This window comes from Mobula hypostoma, chromosome 3, assembly GCF_963921235.1.
Source record: "Mobula hypostoma chromosome 3, sMobHyp1.1, whole genome shotgun sequence".
Taxonomy (NCBI): Eukaryota; Metazoa; Chordata; class Chondrichthyes; order Myliobatiformes; family Myliobatidae; genus Mobula; species Mobula hypostoma.
In genome coordinates this window covers 84,556,468-84,575,062 of record NC_086099.1, presented here as the reverse complement: position 1 = coordinate 84,575,062, position 18,595 = coordinate 84,556,468, and the positions used below count along the sequence as shown (strand labels likewise).

Sequence of the window (18,595 nt, the reverse complement as noted above, 5' to 3'; positions counted from 1 at the left end):
AAGTTTTACCCTAATATCAGCAAAGTCCTTCCAGTGTGATTGCTGAAACCACTAACAACTATAAAGTGAAAAAAAATCAGAATGATTAACTACTATTTTTCCCTCAGTGTTTTCCTTTCCAGTGAATTACATAATTTCTTGTCCAATTACATTATGAGAACTGAGAATGCAGTATAGCTTTGAAGATAGTTTCGAAAGTTTCCTGCAGTCTTGCAGAAATACTGTAATGTACTGATCTAACACTGCTTTTAAAGTAGGTACATTCAGTGCGGTCTTGAACTGCAACAGTCCACCACGCTGTTTGAAAGGGAGTTCCAGCATTTAGATCCGGTGATAGAGAATGTGGATATGGAAAGAGTCGTCTAAGGAGTCTTGCAATTGTCGTGGTTTCTCGTTTCTCAAAAACGACAAGGAGACGCAGAAAATCCTTCAAGAAGTTTTAAACTTTAATTTGCACATCAAAGCTGAGCCAGTCAGTAAGCTAGTCGCTGATTATCCGTCGATCCTTGTACATCGCATTTTTTATAGCAATTCTCCTATCTTAGCTACATTATCATATCCAATCGGCCTGTGATTACATATCATCAATATATCTGCTCTTGACTTTCCACTATTGTTTTACTCCCCAACTTAATTATGTCCTAGTTTACATTTTAGACCATATGTCTTCTCATCCCTAACCACAGTTATTTCTTAATTAGTCTTGCATCGACATACTGCCACATATTTCATCACCTTACTCGCCACCGTTATCTTTCTACTTGATTTCATTCTAGCTCTCATGAATTATTAGTGAACAGGTCAAAAGTCATGGCTACATAATGAATACCTTATAATGAGCTAACATAGTAAATATTGTAGAAAAAACAATGTGTGCATTTGAGTAAATACTGTTGAGTAAATACTGTAATACTATAGAAAATACAATGTGTGCATTTGCATTTTCCAATATAATATGCTTAATTCCTACCTTAAATTCAACTTACTCTACTTTCTCTGACATACTTAAAAAAAAATAGCAGAACCTCCTGGAGCAGTGACACGAAGCTCTGGGGATCTGTGGTTTAGACACCGCATCTCTTAGTATCCTTTAATCCACTGTGTCCACGGCAATCTTTTTGCCCACAGAAGCATTTGTCCACATTAAAATCGTAACATCGACCGTACTTTTTTTTTCCCATAGATGCTGCCCGGCCTGCAGTGTTGCTCCAGCATTTTGTGTGTGTTGTTCGGATTTCCAGCATCTTGCAGATTTTCTCTCGTTTGTGAGACAAGTTTCAAAGTGTTATGGGTTACAACAGAATTGCCCGCACTACAGAGCAGAACATACTGGTGGAAAGGCGAAGAAAACATACTGAAAACGACATATCTGTGCGCAGTTGTAGGGCGGAATGATTTACTGAAGTGTGAACGAGACCGAGGAAATCGGTGTTTCGGGGAGGAGAGGGGATAGGAATAGTTTTGAAATCGCGTTCAGAATTGAAGCGTGGCGGATCCCGTAGGTAGGGAAACCGCTGCCGAGCAACGGGGAAGCGGTGAAAGGTGAGGCGAAGGAGCGGGGGAAATCAATCGAAGTGAAAGTGGGAGGAACTATAGCGGGAACAGGGAAGATAGAAGGATGAAGGGAGAGCAATAGGAGAAAGAGGGAAGGAGAGGAGGATAGGAACGGGGAGAAATAAAGTGTGGGCACGGGGAAGTTAGATGGTTTGGAGAAGGGGTGTGCGGAATTTCAGGATACAGAGGAAGGCGGTAGCTATAGGAGTGGTGGAAAGGTGAAGTGAGGGGTGGAGAAAGATCATGGGGAGAGCTGTTCCGATGGAGATATTAGGGAGGAAGATGCAAAGCATGGTAAAAGGGAAAGAGGCTGGGATGTGTGTGACGATGGAAAGAAAGAGGGGACAGGTTTGGGACAGATGGGGAAAGGAAAGGTGGAAAAAGTGATGTGCATGGAGAGCTACGTGAGGGAGGGAGAATGGTGGTGCAATAGTGGGTAGAGCAAGAGAGGAATGAGGAAGATGGGTTGATATGGTCACTGAGCTGAGACTGAGAGGGGAGAAGGTGTGTTTAGGAAGAAGGGAAAAAACGGTATAATTGCGAACAGAAATGAGCGGGGCAGTGTTTGGCAATGAAATGTCGAGGACATTAAGGGAATGGGCAAGAGATGAGATGGAATGGAGAGGGGCAAACAATTTAGAAAAGATCCAAAATTTTACACTGGGTTTCTGTACAGCATTTGTATCTTTATTGCTTCATCATTTGATGTCTAGCTTTAATGCATTGACTTGAATCATTTTCCGACACCTGACTTGGAAATGTTACATTTGTTTAGTCTCAACTCCCCTTTCATCTCTAAAATGTGTGTTTTTTAAAATTTTATGTGAAATCTGTTCAAGATAGCTGATTTTTGAACTTGTTTTTGTACATTTGGAAACGTCTTCAAATTTTTGCGATAATGGGCTGACGGTGGTGGAGGCAGATACAATAGGATCTTTAAGAGGCTCCAGGATAGGTACATGGAGCTTAGAAAAATAGAGGGCTATGGGTAACCCTAGCTAATTTCTAAAGTAAATACATGTTCAGCATGGCATTGTGGACCCAAGGGCCTGTATTGTGCAGTAGATTTTCTATGTTTCTATAAAGGTCAACAGACAATTTGCCATCTTAATTGCCTATTTGCCCTCTGTGTTTGCTTCAGTGACTTGTGCAAAGATGCTCAGATCTTTTTGATCATCTGTATTTTCTAAGCTTTCACTGTTTAAAAAGTACTCAATATTTCAGCTTTTTTCTCTACTAATGGAAAATCCCACATTTTTCTACATTGTGCTCCATCTCCTACATGGTCACTACTCAATTAAATTGTACATATCTCTTTGATTTTTTTTATATATTGCTGGCTCATATCAAAGTTCCTAATTAGCTTTTTGCATCATCAGCAAACTTGTAAATCTTACTCTTGATCTATTCAGTCAAATTAATTTCAGTAGTTGCAAACCCTAGCATTGATTTCTGTGGTCCCCCACAAGTCCCAGCCTGCCAACTCAAAAAGGATCCATTTTCAGATCTGCTCATAAGTTCAGTTGTTTTCTATTTCCTCTCCTTCTTTCTCAATTGTGGTGTTATGCTTGTAGTCTTCTGATCAGAATCAGGGTTGTTATCACCGGCATGTGTCATGAAACTTGTTAACTTAGCAGCAGCTGTTCAATGCATTATATAATATAGAAGAAAAAAAATAAACAGGTAAATCAATTACAGTATACATATATTGAGTAGATTTTAAATCATGCAAAAACAGAAATAATATATATTATAAAAGTGAGATAGTGTTCATGGGTCCAAAATCCATTTAGGAATCGGATGACAGAGGGAAGGAAGCTGTTCCTGAATCGCTGAATGTGTGCCTTCAGGCTTCTGTACCTCCTTCCTGATGGTAACAGTAAGAAAAGGTCATGCCCTGGGTGCTGGGGGTCCTTAATAATGGACACTGCCTTTCTGAGGCAGCATCCATTATTATGCAAGAACCATTCCAGGATCTATAGATTTTTGGAAAATGCTAACCAAATTATACACTATATTCATTGCCACCTCCTTCAGAAGATTGAAATGTACTGTAGATCATCAGATTCTTAGGATTAGTTAGTTATTCAGGCTGCATCGTTTTACTATGAGAAAATACGATTCTCTTTTTCTGTTTACTCATTTTTCCCTATTACTTACAATGGATATAAATTTAAATGGTTGCACATGGTTTGAGAATTTATTGCAAGGTCTGGCTGAGCAACATGAAGCCCTGGCCTGTCTTTTCAAAACTATTTGCTGTTCTGAAGATTACTTTGATTATCAATATTCCCTTAACCATATTTGAATCTCCATATTCCAAGTATATGGAGATTCATTGGAAGTAACTAGTGTCCTGACGAAGGGTCTCGGCCTGAAACGTCGACTGCGCCTCTTCCTATAGATGCTGCTTGGCCTGCTGCGTTCACCAGCAACTTTGATGTATGTTGCTTAAGTATTTCCTTTGATTTTTGTTGAGCTCTCCTTAGCATCCTCCTTGAACTCGACAGCTTTGACATTAAAGATTGCATGTCACTTCTCGCTCCATGCCTTTTTTTTTGTCCAACTGAGTGACAATACCTTGGCTAAAGAGGGCTTAGGAATGGCATTTCATTTAACTCTATTCTGTTACTTCTGGAGTACCTCAAGTATCTGTGTTTGGTCCCTCTTGCTCATTTGGACACCGTCTTTACATTTTAATACACAACATTAAATAATTATTGCGCAGGGATGTTACCAAGATTTGCCCCATCGCTGCAGCCTCCTGTAAATTTTCTGTCATTTTTTTGTTACATTTGTTTTTAAACTCTCTGGACTTTCATCTTTATCTGTTTCCTCAGTCTCTTCCCCACCCTTTAATGCTTTCCTTAGATTCGTGACCATTTGCTTTATCATGTAATAAAAACTACTTTCATATACAGTGGATTCCAGTTAATTGGGCTGTTGTTAATCAGTGCAGGCATTTATTTGGGACAGCTCTTAAAAGAACACAAGCTAAATCGAAAAAATATCTGAAATTGCCTTTGGGACGTCATATTTGAGACACTATGCAAATTGATTGAGGCAAGATACTGTTGCCGAACAGTTTTCTAACTAGTATCAATTGTGTATGTATATGTGTTCAGAAAGCAATGATTTTTGTCACTGATGGTTGGCAAGTAATAAGCAGTAAGACAATTTGGAACTGTTTGGCTCACTGCAATTTCAAGCATTGAGGCTTAGAGATGCCAGAAAAGGCCAGGAGTGAAAAGAAATGATTTTACTACTTCAACAAGTAGGGAATTACAAATGATTATCGATAATCATCTTGAATGTTACGATGAAAATGAAAATTTGGAGGATGGAATTGTCTAAAGCATTGTATGAAGGCAGTCCATTACCTGCACTAAGTTTGTTCACTTACTGTCGATGAAAAGAACATGGCAGATTAATTCCTCCATTGATAATTAAGAACTAATATTCAGCTTTATAGTGCTGTAGAGGTATAGGTACTGCTCTAATTTGTTCTGTATTTCATTTAAATACATAAATTGTTACTCAGTCAAACGATCGTTTGTCTTTTTTGCCTTTTAGCTATTTCCATGAAACTTCAGCTAATTGGGGCAGCTGCTTAATTGGGCCAAAATGTACTGGTCCCAATATATCCAAACTAACTGGATAATTGCTTTAAGTATGCTCTTGCAAAGAACTTTGTATGATTTCCCTATGTTGTTTTTTCTATTAGGTCAATACATTGTTTTTCCATGTGATGGCGCTAAAGTTTAATCTCCAACTTTCACGTTTGTACTGAAAGTTGGAAAAACCAAATAATGAAGGAAGAACCCAGTTATGTAGATAGATAGATAGATATACTTTATTGATCCCGAGGGAAATTGGGTTTCATTACAGCCGCACCAACCAAGAATAGAGCATAAATATAGCAATACAAAATCCCCAAACAATCAAACAACAATATGCAAACTATGCCAGATGGAAATAAGTCCAGGACCAGCCTATTGGCTCAGGGTGTCTGACCCTCCACGGGAGGAGCTGCAAAGTTCGATGGCTACAGGCAGGAACAACCTCCCGTGACGCCCAGTGTTGTATCTCGGTGGAATATGGCCGGAGTCCAACAGCAAAAAGTTTAATATCTGGTCTACAAACATGTTCCTCTATCGTAATATGACCAGGATTGCACCATCCTTTGTTAACCAGAACAGCAAACCCTGAACTCCTTTACGCTTACCGCTGTCAGTGCACTTCCGGTCAGCCCGAACGGTCTGGAAGCCATCCATGGAAAAGTTTTGAAATAGAGAACATATTAGTGGTTTCTTCAAGAAAACAAAACTCCATCTCTTGCCTGACTTTTCCTCTAGGGAATTTTGTTTTGGAAATAATTATTTGGAATAGTTTTAAGTAAGTTTTGCAACTTTTTCTATATCTGCACTTTAATTATTTTCTATTATTTCATTGTAACTCACCTTACTTATGTTTTATCTCACGTTTTTATTTAGAAATGTTCAAAAGATGTACTTTTATGTTTTATTTCTAGCTTAGATATCAGATGTGCTTCTTGTAATATTCTGTAGCTATTTACAAAAAGTGTTGATTTGGTAACCTAGTGCTTGTAATGTTCAGAACACGTAGAAATTTTTTTAAAAAACTAGCAATTACACTGGAATATTTTTCTTTTTTTCTTCTAATGCTCAGTGTATATAAAAAAGCACATCATGGATATATTTACAACATTAATACAAACTCACTGACTTCTAATCTTAGTGAACCTTTCTATTGACAACTGCTTTAAGGGATATTCTTCCATATTGGTCTTTGTTTCAGATTACAACAATATAACACCTTCAGTATCCAAAGACCATGTTGAACGTTATGCTCATGTAAATATTATACCTGATTATTTCTGTAGAGCATTTCAGGCACTACAACACAGGGCAGCCCAAGTTGTCAGAATTGCCCTTCTAATTTGCAACAAAAGTAAATCTACCTTGGACTTCACTTAGGATCGACCATGGTTCAACGAGGAATGTAGGACTTGCCAGGAATAAAACTAGGTGTACCAAAAAAATGAGGTGTATGTGGTTGTTAAATAGCCCTTTAATTCCACCACATCTAGGCAATGGGGATGGATAATTAACTAATTGGAAGAGCATGTTCCAAGATGCAATTCTCATCATCAGAACTGGTAGGGCTCAGCACATGACTGCCAAAGCCGAGGCATTGACAACCAGAATGAGACAACTGTACTGGAAGGATAATTCCATCACTGTTTCCCTCTGTGATCTATATCCAAAGACGGTCTAAAATGAGTACTTAATTATCAATTACATTGTACTGTTATAAAATGTGTTTTGAAATTAATTAATTTAATAACATCTTTGTAAAATTTATTATATCTTGAATTATATAAAGAGACAGGCCAGCCTGTTGCTTTTCACCAGAACATACAGTATCGACTATGAGGGGAATGCTTATTTAAAATACGGATATTTTATCTTTCGGTTTCAAGTTATGCACAAATAATGTCGTCGCTGTTTCATGAGAAGTCTAAAGTCGATGTACAAAGGAAGAAGGCATCAGGATCAGCGACAAGTAGCACTGTGACTGCTACAATTAAACCACATCCAAGGCCCAGTGATCGACTGAATCCGAAAACCATCAATCCAGTAAGTTTCCACAGATTTATTTTAGCTCTTACCTAGAGTGGATGTAACTACCTTCATGTGCAATTAATGATATTAAATTGAAAGTTCAGTGCTGGAGACTAGGAGGAAGAAGACTTCAGACCTAATAATTATACCGACCATAATTCCGGTCCAGAATATTGGGGTGAAAAGTTCCTGAGCTGACAAGCCTAAAACCCCTTTGCACAAATCTACATTATGAAAACAGTTCCATATAATTGGCATAGCCTGGAGTAGAGTGATTTTGGGTGTTTTAATATCTATTGAGAAGTTTGATTCTTGAATTTTCAAGGAATTTTTGGTTACATCAACAGTATGATTCCAGCAAAAACTCTCCCAAATGCCAACAGTCATGTAACAATCAATTATAGTCTGTAGTGGTATTTTCAACCTCACTGGTCTGTAAAATAAGAGTTCTTATCTGTTCACAGGGCAATCAGGTTTTGCTATTACTGTTTCCAACTAAATGCTGAAACTTTGATCTGACTGAGAAACTTTGATCTGACCTAAATTATATGCTTTTATATAGGCCAAGACTGCTTTTTTCTTGAAGATCTCAGTCACAATCGTTCTCAGCTTCCTAGCCTCTGAAACATTGCAGGTTGCTGCTGATGATCTCTTTTCTGTCTCAATTCACTTCTCACTGCTGCATTGGAATGTTCACACTTAAGAAGAAAAAACTTCATTTAACAATTGCCTACAGAAGCAGGCAGGATAGGAAATGATAGATGAAATGGTGTGTCGTATATCTTGATTTTCAGAAGGTTTCCAGTTGATTCAAGGAAAAGTTTGAGCACACCGAATTGATTGTAGTGCACTGACATCAATTGCAAATTGATTATCAGACAAAAATGAAAGAGTAAAATTCAATGGATTGTTCTTGTTTTGTCAGGTTGTGTCTGTTGGGGTACTGCAGGGATCAATGTTTGGGTCTGAGTAATTCACAAACTAATGTTACATGCTCAAGGAGATCTGTTTTTTTTGTGAGAATGATGTAATGGTCTTTTGGAGGTCACCTGATGTGATTTTCCTGCTGATGTGAGGTCACGTGATGATATGTGACCCATGACTATATAAGGGTTGACCCAGGTGACGCAGTGGGTTTTTTAGTTTGTAGGTTTCCAGGTGGAACATGTTGTATCTCTGTTTCTGTTGCGTGTTTGTTTTTGTGACGCAGTTTCATTTTTAAAATGGAGTGTGCGTTCTGATGCAAGATACCATATTATTTGGACTGGAAATTTTTGCTAGATGTGTTGATTTACTCAATTCCAACATTAGAAGGGAGAGTGAAGAATTTATTGAAGTGCAGGATCGAGGGATCGAGAGGAGTCGGCATCGTTTGGCAGTTTAATAAAGGATCAGCCTTATTGAGTCTTCGTTGGAGTAGCAACCTGCATTGGAGATAACTCTTGCCAAAAAGAGCGAAGAGTTCATGCAACGGTTTGTGCTCTCTCTCTAAAAGGATTTTAAGGTCAGTTGATTTAAACTGTTTATTTACCTCCACGTGGATTCTGTGGACAGAATCAGCAGTAAAGTTGCGTCTGTGAAGAAATCCTTCTCCAGAGAAGTCTCTCCTCAATTGAACGTCTAGATCTGTTGGACTTTCGAAGTTATCGCTCTAAGAACTATATCTGACTGTATCGCTTTAAGAACTGTTTAAGCATTTAACGCTTTAAGAACCAGAGCCGAGTGTTGATTCGTTGAACGGTTGCATATCAGTTAACTTCTGGTTAAAGTTTTTGTTTTTTTTTAACCTTATTGTTTATCCGTGTTTAATAAATGTTTGGTTATTTTTATATAACCTGTCTCGATTGATATTCATTGTTGCCGTTTATGTAACACTAATTACTTGTCCAAGGAAGTGAAGTGTCATAACACAAAACTAGGGTGGAATTATTAATAGGAAGGAGCAAATCATAGTGAAATTGACAAGCTGAATGAGTAGGAAAGATTATCAGCAGGCATAATAAATGTGAAGCTATCAAATTCTATGCAAAAAAAAACCTAAGAAAAGCAGGGTATTTTTAAAATGATTGCATAAATGTTGATGTTCAGAGATACCGAGATGTGATTGTGTATAATGGAAAGCCAATGTGCAGATACAGTCATCAATTTAGAAGGACAGCAGCATGTTAGACTTTATTATGAGAACATTGGAATACAGATGTGTGGCATAGAACAGCTATTTTTCTACAAACAGAGATAAGGAAAATTTTTATTCAGATTTGTAGATAAGGGTTTACCAATGAGAAAGTAATCATTCAAATACTGCAGTCCCAGGTTAACCACTGAGAAAACACTTATTTAAATAGAACAGAACAAAGAAACTTCCAGAGCTTTCTAGAATTATACTTTGTATAGCCACTAGAAGCATATTAAACTGTACGCATATAAGAACTACTTAATATATAAGCAGGTAATTAATTGTTAAACTGCAAAGAAAATAACAATTAAACAGTTTTATCTAAGAATTAAACAATAATGTGACTAGGACAAAGATTAAAATGTATTTCATCACTTTGTGTGACTGAGGGAGATTGAAATAATTACGTTATATACTATATCATGTCGTGTTTGCATGTGATTTACTGTAATTATGCTTGTTTGACATGTCAGAATTATCTTTCAGTTCAGCAATCCATTGAGCCAAAAATCTGCATTTGCTACGGCGTATGCTAAAAGAGAGATTCCTTGCAGGTAATTAATTCATGTTATCTTATGTATTACAGTTATCTAAAGGATATTCAGATAAGACTAAACATCCTTGTATCACCTTCAAGTTTCTCTCATCTTGTATAATGAATATTGGTAATTTGTAGTATCAATATTGTTTTGTATGATGTTGAAAATTAATGGAACTGTATCAAGAAGCATGTAAAATTTGATATTTATGCACTGATGTATCCACAATTTATTGATAATATACAATGAAAGTGATTTAAAATATATAGTGCATTGAGATTTAAGTATTAGATTTTGATTGGAAATGATCTATCAGGTGGTGGAAGTTCAGCATTCTGTTCAATTCCTCATTTATAACTTTATTGAGAGGATAACTGTCAAGTATTCTCTGCAACATTCAGATACCACTTTGTTTCTCACACATTCAGATGAAAAGATGCAGAAATTTTCAGTGCTGTGCAATGTAGGCACAAATTTAAATAATAAATGCTTCTTGTTTATTAAACAAAATACATATGCAACAAATGAATTTTGACACTTTTCAACCCAGCATTGTGATTTTGTTTCAGTCTAGTATCTAAATTATGATAAGTAACTATAGACAATGGACAATAGAAAATAGGTGCAGGAGTAGGCCAATCGGCCCTTCAAGCCAGCACCGCCATTCACTGTGATCATGGCTGATCATCCACTATCAATATCCAGTTCCTGCCTTATCCCCATAACCTTTGATTCTGCTATCTTTAAGAGCTCTATCCATCTCTTTTTTGAAAGCATCCAGAGACTTGGCCTCCACAGCCTTCTGGGGCAGAGCATTCCATATATCCACCACTCTCTGGGTGAAAAAGTTTTACCTCAACTCCGTTCTAAATGGCCTACCCCTAATTCTTAAACTGTGGCCTCTGGTTCTGGACTCACCCATCAGCGGGAATATGCTTCCTGTCTGCAGTGTGTCCAATCCCTTAATAATCTTATATGTTTCAATAAGATCCCCTCTCAGCCTTCTAAATTCCAGAGTATACAAGCCCAGTTGCTCCAATCTTTCGACATATGACAGTCCCGCCATCCCAGGAATTAACCTTGTGAACCTACGCTGCACTCCCTCAATAGCAAGAATGTCCTTCCTCAAATTTGGAGACCGAAACTGCACACAGTATTCCAGGTGTGGTCTCACCAGGGCCCTGTACAGCTGCAGAAGGACCTCTTTGCTCTTATACTCAATTCCCCTTGTTATGAAGGCCAGCATGCCATTAGCTTTCTTCACTGCCTGCTGTACTTGCATGCTTGCTTTCAGTGACTGATGTACAAGAACAGCTAGATCTCGTTGTGCTCCCCCTTTTCCTAACTTGATTCCATTTAGATAATAATCTGCCTTCCTGTTCTTACCACCAAAGTGGATAACCTCACATTTATCCACATTAAACTGCATCTGCCCACTCACCCAGCCTGTCCAAGTCACCCTGCATTCTCATAACATCCTCCTCACATTTCACACTGCCACTCAGCTTTGTGTCATCGGCAAATTTGCTAATGTTACTTTTAATTCCCTCATCTAAATCATTAATATATATTGTAAACAGCTGTGGTCCCAGCACTGAACCCTGTGGTACCCCACTGGTCACCGCCTGCCATTCCGAAAGGGACCCATTAATCGCCACTCTTTGTTTTCTGTCAGCCAGCCAACTTTCAATCCATGTCAGTACTCTGCCCCCAATACCATGTGCCCTAATTTTGCCCACTAATCTCCTATGTGGGACTTTATCAAAGGCTTTCTGAAAGTCCAGGTACACTACATCCACTGGCTCTCCCTTGTCCATTTTCATAGTTACATCCTCCAAATATTCCAGAAGATTAGTCAAGCACGATTTCCCCTTCATGAATCCATGCTGACTCGGACCAGTCCTGTTACTACTATCCAGATGTGTCGTAATTTCATCTTTTATAATTGACTCCAGCATCTTTCCCACCACCGACGTCAGGCTAACCGGTCTATAATTCCCTGTTTTCTCTCTTCCTCCCTTCTTGAAGAGAGCGACAACATTAGCCACCCTCCAATCCACAGGAACTGATCCTGAATCTATAGAACATTGGAAAATGATTACCAATGCGTCCACGATTTCTAAAACTACCTCCTTAAGTACCCTGGGATGCAGACCATCAGGTCCCGGGGACTTATCAGCCTTCAGACCCAACAGCCTATCCAACACCATTTCCTGCCTAATATAAATTTCCTTCAATTCATCCACTACCCTAGGTCCTTTGGCCACTATTACATCTGGGAGATTGTTTGTGTCTTCCCTAGTGAAGACAGATTCAAAGCACCTATTCAACTCGTCTGCCATTTCCTTGTTCCCCATAATAAATTCACCTGCTTCCGTCTTCAAGGGCCCAATTTTGGTCTTAACTATTTTTTGCCTTTTCACATACCTGAAGAAGCTTTTACTATCCTCCTTTATATTCTTTGCTAGTTTACCTTCGTACCTCATTTTTTCTCCGCGTATTGCCTTTTTAGTTACCTACTGTTGCTCTTTAAAAGTTTCCCAATCTTCCGGCTTCCCACTCGTCTTTGCTATGTTATACTTCTTCTCTTTTATTTTTACACTGTCCATTAATTCCCTTGTCAGCCACGGCCTCCCCTTACTCCCCTTAGGATCTTTCTTCCTCTTTGGAACGAACTGATCTTGCACCTTCCACATTATCCCCAGAAACACTTGCCATTGCTGTTCCACTGTCATCCCTGCTAGGGTGTTGTTCCATTGAACTTTGGCCAGCTCCTCCCTCATAGCACCATAGTTCCCTTTGTTCAACTGTAATACTGACACTTCCGAGTTTCCTTTCTCCCTCTCAAAGGGAAACTCTTTGAGAGTTTCCCTTTTGTAGATTAAAACTTATCATATTATGGTCACTACCTCTTAATGGCTCCTTTACCTCGAGGTCCCTGATCAAATCCGGTTCATTGCACAACACTAAATCTAGAATTGTGCTCTCTCTGGTAGGCTCCAGTACAAGCTGTTCTAAGAATCCATCTCGGAGGGACTCCACAAATTCCCTTTCCTGGGGTCCAGTACCAACCTGATTCCTCCAGTCTACCTGCATGTTGAAGTCCCCCATAACAACTGTAGCATTACCTTTACGACATGCCAATTTTAACTCTTTATTCAACTTACACCCTACATCCAGACTACTGTTTGGGGGCCTGTAGATAACTCCCATTAGGGTCTTTCTCCCCTTAGAATTTCTCAGTTCTATCCATACTGACTCTACGTCTCCTGATTCTATGTCCCCCCTCGCAAGGGACTGAATATCATTCCTCACCAACAGAGCCACCCCACCCCCTCAGCCCATCAGTCTGTCCTTTCGATAGGACGTATACCCTTGAATATTCATTTCCCAGGCCCTGTCCACTTGAAGCTATGTCTCTGTTATTCCCACAACATCATACTTACCAATTTCCAACTGTGCCTCAAGTTCATCCACTTTATTTCTTATACTCCATGCATTCATATACAATACTTCTAATTCATTACTCCCCTCACCTTTCATATCAATTTCTATTTCACTTGGCCATACTGTACGATCCCTTCTTGAGCTTTCTGCTCTGTTGATTCTGCTGTCTTTCTTAACTTTTCTTATTCTCACTTTCCCTTTATCTCCATCCTTATGTTTCCAGTTCGTCCCCTCCCCACCCACTACTTAGTTTAAACACACCCATGTTGCAGAGGCAAACCTGCCTGCCAGAATGCTGGTCCCCCGCTTATTAAGGTGCAACCCGTCCCTTTTGTACAATTCATCCTTACCCCGAAACATACCCCAGTGGTCCAAGAATGTAAATCCTTGCTTCCTGCACCAGTTCCTCAGCCACACATTCAGATCCATTATCTTCCTGTTCTTGACCACTCCAGCATGGGGAACTGGAAGCAAACCGGAGATAACCACCCTGCAAGTCCTGCTTTTCAGCCTTCTTCCGAGTTCTCTGAAGTTGCGCTGTAGAATGTCCTTTCTCTTCTTCCCCACGTCATTTGTGCCGACATGCACCACCACTTCCGGATGTTCACCTTCACTCTTGAGGATTCCCTGCAATCGGTCCGTGACATCCTGGATCCCGGCACCAGGGAGGCAACACAGCATCCTTAAATCTGGCCTGTTGCCACAGAAACCCCTTTCTGTACCTCTCACTATGGAGTCCCTTACTACCACGGCTCTGCCTGATGTCTGTCTCCTTGGCTTTGCCTCAGCGCCAATTGTTGACTCACAGACCCGTCTGCCTCTCAGACTGGCACTGTCTTCTGTCCCGACAGCTTCCAAGAGGGAGAACCTGTTTACGAGAGGCACATCTCCTGGGGTCTCCTGTACTTCCAGCATCCTTTCCTTGCTCATCGTTGTCCTCCTTCTCTCTTCCTGTATCCTGGGTGTAACGACCTCACTGTAGGTCCTGTCCAGAAAACTCTCGTTCTCCCGGATTAACTTAACATCATCCAGTTGCCTCTCCAGTGCTGCAACACGGTCCTTCAGAAGCCGAATCTGGACAGATTTTCCGCAGGTGTAGGATCCGGAGGCACTATCAGTGTCCCTGACCTCCCACATCATGCACACAGCACACTGAATCAGCCTAGCGGTCATCTCTTCACCATTTCTCAGCCTCTCCAACTGTGGCATAGTCTCCACCCTCAGCCTCCTCGCCGAAGACTCCTGAGCCAAAGACTCGCACTTTTCTCGCAAGGCACTTCCCTCGACAAGGCCGCTCGCCGACAGGCTGCTCCCCTGGAGCAAGCCTTGCTTATATTAGCTGATAATTTGAGTAATTAGTTTCACCTGCCGCGCCTCCTCCGACCTGGAAGGTCTGTTTAGCTCACTGCTCACGACCGGCTTTTTAAATCAGGCACTCCTTCTCAGCCGATCCCTGCACTCGCTCCTTCACCTGCCACGCCTTCTCCGACCTGGAACTAGATGGCATGTATTACAAATTAATATTATTTGATGGTTTATCCCATCAGAGAGCTTTCTGGTCAGGAGTATGATTTCATTAGCACTATAACTGGATATCATATACTGTAGTTATTACTTTTGTCAATTATGAACAGTAGCTTTCCAAACAATTGAATGCAATTAATTGATTGATATAGGATATCATCCTGATATTGCTGGTTAGAATTATTTGTCATATAATTTCGTATATCTACTTGTGCACACCATATTCTGAATGTAATTAATTAAAGCAAGAATTATATCACTGATAAAATAATTCAATGGTGGGATTAATTCTAATTAATGTTAATTTGCAATACATAGCCTTTAGTTAACTATTGTAGTTCCGCTTTTTATGTGGCCTAATGTGTGCTACATGGAAATATATCAAAGTGTTGCTGAAAATACATGATGGTTGTCCTGACACAGATTGAAATTGAGAAAAAAGATTGAAAGTTGTTCTTTTATCTCTCATTAGATCATTGCCAAACTGACAGCAAGCTTGCCATTAATTGCAACAGAACACTATGCAGACTAAGTAGTTTATAGTGAACATGAGTATGCATAATTAACACTGGATTTGTATTGAAAAGGACAATTGGCAGAGTCATGCTGCACCATGCACTAAGTTCTTACTTTCTGATATCAAAAGCCAGTTACCTGGTATGGACAATATGGAAGAAATATTGTATGGTTTGTCATGTTACCTGAGTAACTAAGATGGCAAATGTGTTCCATTTTTGGATGACTGCATAATTTTAAATAAATTACACAATATGGGGTTTAAAAACAAGCAAGACTGTAGCATACCTGGATGAATTCATTCATCAGTTACTGTATTTTGAAATTCTTTCAAATTAAGGGCATTGTATTAGTTAAAATCAAGAAGGTGATTATTTATTTTCTCTCCCAATTTTATGAAAACATAATAGAAGTATTAAGTTGTTTGCACTAATAATTGAAAATTATGATGGTCATTAATTTAATTGCTAAGAGTAAAAATCAGAAATGTTATGTATAATATGCTTTGAAACAATTTGAAGAGATAAAGTGGTTTATAAATGAAAATTCTTGTTTTTAGCAGCGGTATTAAAATCCAGATGCCTGAAATATTATTTTTAATGCATAGATTTTTCCCATCAGGTTGGTTCATGGCTCAGTCAGTCATAAACTGCAATGGGAGCAGCCACCCGAGACCATTCCATTTGACCCAATCCTTATCATCTTAGCTGAGGTAAGTTTGGCAAAATTTTTCCATGACTTCAGTCTATATTTCACTAAATTACATGATTCTGGTGTCAATCCCTTGAAGGTTTTAATCAGTATATTCACCCAGCCTTGCACAATTTCTACAGTTAGCAACATCTGTCTCCTCTCTTTCAAGCACTTTAAATACATCAAAACTTTACCTAAGATGCATGGCTGCTTCGGATTTTACTCTTCCTTGAGGAGTTCTGCTAGAATTTGCAGAAAGTAAAATTGTCTAGTTAATTCACGTTATTACTGATATGCAGAACATCTGTAATCTGAAAGGGAAAAAAAACATGAACTGGATAAGACACTGGACAATTTGTGTCACATTGTGGCTAGGCTTATGGAAAAGATATCATACCCTTAAGCAGCCATTAAATTACACAAATTGCCCATTGAACTTGCTAATGAGTTTTTTTGGGAGTTTGGGAGTTAATTACTTTAATGTCTTAATATCCTTTTAGCCACATGGTAAGTGGCAATAATTTGAAATTACTCTTCCTAGTTCATAAAATGAACTATTCAAAGTATGAAGTTTCATTTCTGTAAGGCATTAAAAATGTAATTTTGTAGGGTGAGGTAAGAGTTAATAGAAATAAATGTGTTCAATTTATCGGCCATTTTGGATGTGTGCTTACAGAGTGAATAAGGAAATTAAATATTACAGGATTCCTAACATTTAAAAGTGAAAAATTAAAGGCAAAGCAGGAAAGGTAATCCTGATCATAAATGATTGCATAATACAGAGGAAGGAAAGGTTTTGCATGGAAAATCAAGAGATAGATACTTGTATCTCCAAGAAGTAGAATCAGTTTTGACTGAGGTATGAAATAGCAAGTGCGAGAGAACTTTGAGTGTTTTCTGTTAGACTGCAGAAAAGATACTGGCAATATAGGCTGTGGTATAATTCAGAAAAATTGATATGCATGTGAAAAGAGTAATATAATAATGTGGAGGGATTTAATCTATATGAAGATTGGGCATATCAAATTACTAGTAATAGTATGAATGGAATGAGCTGTTCACAAATTATTTCATGAGTCAGTACTTTAAGAAACTAACCAGGAATATTTAGATCTAATGTATTCTAGTGAAAAAGGATCAATTAATAATCTAATTGTTGAGGAGCCTTTAAGGATAAGTGTTTATATTGTAAGATTTTATATTATGATTTGAGTTGATCTAATTTAGTCCAAACCTAGTCTCAATTCTAAACAGTAAGTAATGAAACCTGAGGTATGAGTTTGCCAGAGTAGATTAGAAAGCTGCAGTGATAGATTTGACAGTAGCCAGTAATAGCTAACACTGAAAGATTTAATATGTAGTTTATAAGGAAGATACAGGGTTTTACAACACTTTTTCAAGAGTCCTATTTTAAACAAATAGCTTACCCATGCAGAACAAGTTCTGAAATGTTAACTTTTATCTTGTTGAGTATTTCTAGTGTTCCTGTTTTATTTCAGATTTCCAGCATTGGAAGTTTTTTTCTGATATTTTCTGAAAGAATAAAGTATTTAGTCTATGCACTGGTATTAAAAGAGTCGGTGATGATAGTGATCCATCTTTAAGTATTGTGCAACTCAGAATCAGGTTTAATATCACTGACATATCATGATATTTGTTTTGCAGCAGCAGTACACAAAAAACTATTAATTGCAACAATAAAGAAATACAAAAATTAAATGAGGTAGTGCAAAAAGAAAGCAAAAATAGTGAGATAGCGTTCATGGGTTGTTTCATGGTATGTTCAGAAATCTGATGGTGGAGGAGAAGAAGCTGTTCCTATAACATTGAGTGTCTTCAGGCCCTGTGCCTCCTCTCTGATGGTGGTAATAGGAAAAGAGCAGGCCCTAGAGTGTGGGTCCTTAATGATAGATGCAGCCTTTTTTGAGGCATTGTCTGTTGAAGACGTCTTTGCTGCTAGGGAGGCTAGTGCCCATGATGGAGCTGGCTGAATTTGCAACCCTCTGCAGCTTCTTCATAGGCTACGTCCACACTAGACCGGATAATTTTGAAAGCACCGGTTTTGAGTAAAAAACAACAGGCGTCCACACTATGCGTTTTTCAAAATATCTCTGTCCACACCAAAACGGATATTTGGGCGAATCTACTCCTACTGGGCATGTGCAGACACATATACAGAAAACAAGCGAAGAGGAAACGGTATAATATTTAAGTTTCTGCGGCAGTGTTGTTCTATTTCCATAGAATAAAACTAGAGTACCAACAACAACAGCGAAAGAAAGTTTTCAACAATGTCTTCGAGGAATACAAAGAAAACCTCCGCTGGAAAAATCAGACCGGACTTCTTCGTTTAGACAGACAATGAAATCGAGCTGTTTCTGCGAGTTACAAATGACTACAAAGTCAGCAAAGCAGTGGAGAACATGGAGATGTTTAATTCCAAACAAGCTATTAACGTAGACGATAAAGCAAACAACACATGCATGAAGCCGTCCTGTACC

The 18,595-nt window shown here is 38.7% G+C and overlaps 1 protein-coding gene across 2 annotated transcripts in view; it reads left to right on the top strand.

Annotated features, from left to right (window-relative positions):
• Window positions 1–1,496: 1,496 nt before the first annotated feature.
• LOC134343453 (PACRG-like protein) overlaps window positions 1,497–18,595 on the top strand; it is a 56,948-nt gene continuing 39,849 nt past the window's right edge. The window contains exons 1-4 of one of the 2 annotated variants that reach the window (XM_063042163.1): window positions 1,497–1,542; window positions 7,058–7,214; window positions 9,862–9,929; window positions 16,023–16,113. In XM_063042163.1, the coding sequence (XP_062898233.1) occupies window positions 7,071–7,214; window positions 9,862–9,929; window positions 16,023–16,113 (303 nt within the window). In that variant the 5' untranslated portion in view covers window positions 1,497–1,542; window positions 7,058–7,070. Of the gene's footprint in view, window positions 1,543–5,717; window positions 5,950–7,057; window positions 7,215–9,861; window positions 9,930–16,022; window positions 16,114–18,595 lie in introns of those variants that run through there. The other variant, XM_063042162.1, reaches the window with a different exon arrangement.